General features: G+C 39.5%; 1 protein-coding gene across 1 annotated transcript; it reads left to right on the top strand.

Moving 5' to 3' along the window:
• LOC148854301 (pentatricopeptide repeat-containing protein At5g15300-like) lies at positions 1-2105 on the top strand. Its single transcript, XM_088982697.1, has one exon. It carries the CDS (start codon positions 218-220, stop codon positions 1847-1849), a length of 1632 nt encoding a protein of 543 aa, XP_088838823.1. The 5' UTR covers positions 1-217; the 3' UTR covers positions 1850-2105.
• Positions 2106-4116: the final 2011 nt, after the last annotated feature.

Genomic DNA, 4116 nt, shown 5'->3' with positions numbered 1-4116 from the left:
CCTGTATCATGCGTTTCCAAAACTTATCTCTATCTGAACTGTCCAAAAAGATATGGATACTTTATTCGTTGCTAGTGGGTCATGATGGGAATATAATAAAGACTTCACATCATAGGCATGGACTAAAGACTTCAATCTAGCGGTTAGCGGACGACAATGGACTTTTATGGAGGCAAGTGAAGCTGATGGAATGGTTAAAAAGTCATTGTGAATTGTGATGATCAGGAAGAAAAACGGCCACGGCTCCAACCTCCATCAACGGTCGAATCTATGGCGACATTGTACAAATATCCGAACTCTGAAGCAAATTCATGGTTTTATGGTAATCCACGGTTTCAACTCCAGCCGTTCCGCATTGAGAGAGCTTATCTACACCTGCGCCATTGCCCTCTCTGGGACCATGGATTACGCACACCAACTGTTGAAGCAGATTTCTGAACCGGACATCTTCATGTGGAACACAATGATTAGAGGCTCAGCTCAAAGTCCGGCTCCTTCAAATGCTATTTCTATTTATACCAAAATGGAAGCGAGGGGTGAACGTCCTGATAACTTCACCTTTCCGTTTCTTCTCAAGGCCTGCACTAAACTTTCATGGGTTAAAATGGGTAATGGGATTCATGGAAAGATTATCAAACTTGGGTTCGAGCACAATACTTTTGTGAGGAATACCCTTATTTACTTTCATGCTAACTGTGGAGACTTGGTTGTTGCTACAATGCTTTTTGATGGATTGGCTAAACGGGATGTGGTCGCTTGGTCTGCCTTGACCGCCGGTTATGCTAGACGAGGTAATTTGGAGATGGCTCGTCAGATTTTCGACGAAATGCCTGTTAAAGACTTGGTTTCGTGGAATGTAATGATCACTGGTTATGCCAAGCGTGGGGAGATGGATTGTGCGAGGAAGCTTTTCGATCAAGTACCAGAGAGAGATGTAGTGACTTGGAATGCGATGATTGCGGGGTACGTACTATCTGGGTCCAATGACCAAGCTCTGGAAATGTTTGAAGAGATGCGACGTGCAGGAGAACAGCCTGATGAAGTGACCATGTTGAGCCTGTTGTCTGCCTGTGCAGACGCTGGGGCTTTGGAGGCTGGCCAACAGATACACTCCTCTCTTTTGGAGACGGATTCGAGACTAAGCATTGTTCTTGGAAATGCACTTATAGACATGTATGCCAAGTGTGGCAGCATTGAAAAGGCACTCGATGTGTTCAGAGGGATGACAGAAAAGGATGTCTCCACATGGAATTCCATAATAGGAGGTTTAGCCTTTCATGGTCATGCTGAACAATCAATCTGTCTATTCAAGGAAATGCTCAGTGAGAAAATCAGGCCAAATGAGATCACTTTTGTGGGTGTCTTGGTTGCCTGTAGTCATGGTGGGATGGTTGATGAGGGTCGTCGATACTTCTATCTTATGAGGATTCAGTACGACATTGAACCTAATCTTAAGCATTATGGGTGTATGGTAGACATGCTAGGGCGTGGAGGACTATTGGATGAAGCTTTCAAATTTGTAGAGGCCATGGACGTTGAACCCAATGCCATTATTTGGAGGACTCTGCTCGGGGCTTGTAGAACTCATGGAAATGTTGAATTAGGAGAGCGCGCAAATGAACGACTCCTTGCAATGAGACGGGACCAGAGTGGGGATTACGTACTACTTTCAAACATCTATGCTTCCATGGGTGAGTGGGATGGCGTGGAGAAGGTGAGGAAGTTGATGGATGACAGTGGGGTGAAGAAAGAGCCTGGCTGTAGCTTGATTGAGGCCGATCACAAAGACCTCATGAATTTTTTGTTTGAATCAAAACCCAGTTTAAATCCAAGAAACAGTTCTGTTTGATTAGTCTATGTAAGAAAACCGTGCAAGCAAATGCCCTGCAAACTCGGAAAACAGTGTTGTTTGATTATTCTATGTAGGATAGGAAACTCCAGCAAGTAAAAAAAAAAAGTCCTTTTCATCTCTACTCTTAATTCCTAAAGATTATATAGGATTGTATGGCAATACAATCTACAAAGGATTCTCTCTTTGAAAATCCAAAACTCTATATATGGATAATTTGTTCTGTTTTTGGCCTTTTCTATCTGCCTATGGTAAATAATGAGCCATATATGTTTTGGATTATCCTGCTTAAATTTGTTTTATACATTATTTCATAATCAATTGGATTCATAAAATCTGCTGATGAATAAAGTAAGAATAGAGTAAGTATTTGGGCACCACGTATTGAACATGATGTGGCTTCTGGAAGACTTGAAAAATAGTAATGATTTTAAATTTGAATCAGGTCCAATCTAATCCAGTGAATGTTTTGAATCAATTTGAATCGATTCAATTCAATATCTGAACCATTCAATCCGTTCAAATTGATTTTAGACTGGAAGGGGTCCATTGACACCCTTATTCCTACCATTTCAGTATAAATTATGAGTAAATGGGATGAGAAGTTAATGAGTCCGTGTTTTGCACACTGGTGGGTTTATTGGACGCATGAATCCACCAACCACAACCGACCACTAGGGGTGTAAATGGTATTCGAAAATCCGATTTCAAATTCGATATTTGACATAATCGAATCAAATTTGAATAGTTTGAATATCTAATCAGTCGAATTTGGATATTCTATTCATATCAAATAGTTAATTGAATTCGAATTCAGATGACTTGATAATATATAAAATATTTTATATAATTTATTATATAATAATTAAGTTATATAAATAATTTATATATTTATATACTTTATATCAATAAAGTATTTATTTTATATATTTATTAATTATCTAAAATAATAAATTAATCAAATTTGAATAAAATCAAATATTCAAAAATTCCAATTAGAATATTAATTTTCAATATTTATCAAATATCAAATCAAATTCGGATATTGGATTTTCTAATCGGATTCGAATTTAGATATTGCCTAATCCAATTCGAATTCGATCCTTTTACACCCCTATCGATCACGTGTCCGGTTCGAGATTTATAACACTAACGAGCTTTGCACTGTTAACATGGGATAACCGGTTAAACCGGCCGCAAAAAGACAAAAATATTCGGTTGTCTAAGCTATCCACCGAACCCTATCCACACACCGGTGACCTTACATCAGCGGACGGTGACCCGAACCAACGGCCATCGACGGCGAGAACTCCGACGATACGCTTTTTGGCCTCTTCTTCTTCTTCTTCTTTTTACAGGGGCTTTCTGTTTTCTCTTTTCTATAGATCGAAGCCTTACACCGGCGGGTTTTTCAGGCGAACGAAGGTGGGCCAACACTGGCGGGCTTCCTGTTGTGGTCGATTGCAGTGGACGATCTGAACTCGGCGCAACCCGTTCCATCTCTCTCTTTCTTCCCCTCTTTTCTTCTCACCGGAGTTCATTTCCAGATCATATTCTCCCCCTTATTTGTTGTTAGCTCCGTGACAGTGAGAGCGATCAAGGCGGCCATCAGAGTTCTTGTCACCCGATCAAGGCGGGGGACGGTGTATTTTTTCCCGCTGCCGGTGGCTTATGCATTCATGACGTCGGTGTGCAGTGAATCGCCAATGGATGCTTGGGTTCCGTGAAGGAGAGTAAAAAATGAGAAAGAAAGTAAAAAATGGTCGCTTCAATCAGCCGAACGATTAGTAACAGAGAAAATTTCTGTTAATGCCCCGAAGTTAACGAGAGAGATAAAGAGAGAGAGAAATTATAAATAAAAAAATAAAAAAATATATATATTAAATTATAAATATATATATTTTAATAAATATTATATTATTCATATATTTTATATAATATATAAAATATATATAAATATATAATACTGAATCGAGTCGAGCTTTTTTGACAAATCCCAAACCTGACCCGAAACATAATCAAGCTTATTGTATTAGGCCCATGGTCAGGCCCGCAGGCCTAAATATATGACCAAGCCCGATCAGATGCGGGCCGGACTGGACTGAACCATCAAACTACCTGGCCCATGAACAGGTCTACCAACAAATTAGTGTTTATGTACTATTCAATTGTTTGGCGGGCTATTAGTTGACTTGATGAATATCTCACTTTTCTCCAAAAATGAATAGAAGTTGATCTTTGAATGGGTTTGCCAATATCCTATCCAC

This window comes from Nelumbo lutea, chromosome 4 (genome assembly GCF_056320005.1).
Source record: "Nelumbo lutea isolate HS-2025 chromosome 4, American lotus-T2T, whole genome shotgun sequence".
Lineage (NCBI taxonomy): Eukaryota > Viridiplantae > Streptophyta > Magnoliopsida > Proteales > Nelumbonaceae > Nelumbo > Nelumbo lutea.
This window is presented reverse-complemented; position numbering and strand designations above follow the sequence as displayed.

Bases quoted from the DNA above. Each gene is read 5' to 3' on its own strand.
- LOC148854301 (XM_088982697.1), top strand. From the start codon at position 218: ATGATCAGGAAGAAAAACGGCCACGGCTCCAACCTCCATCAACGGTCG.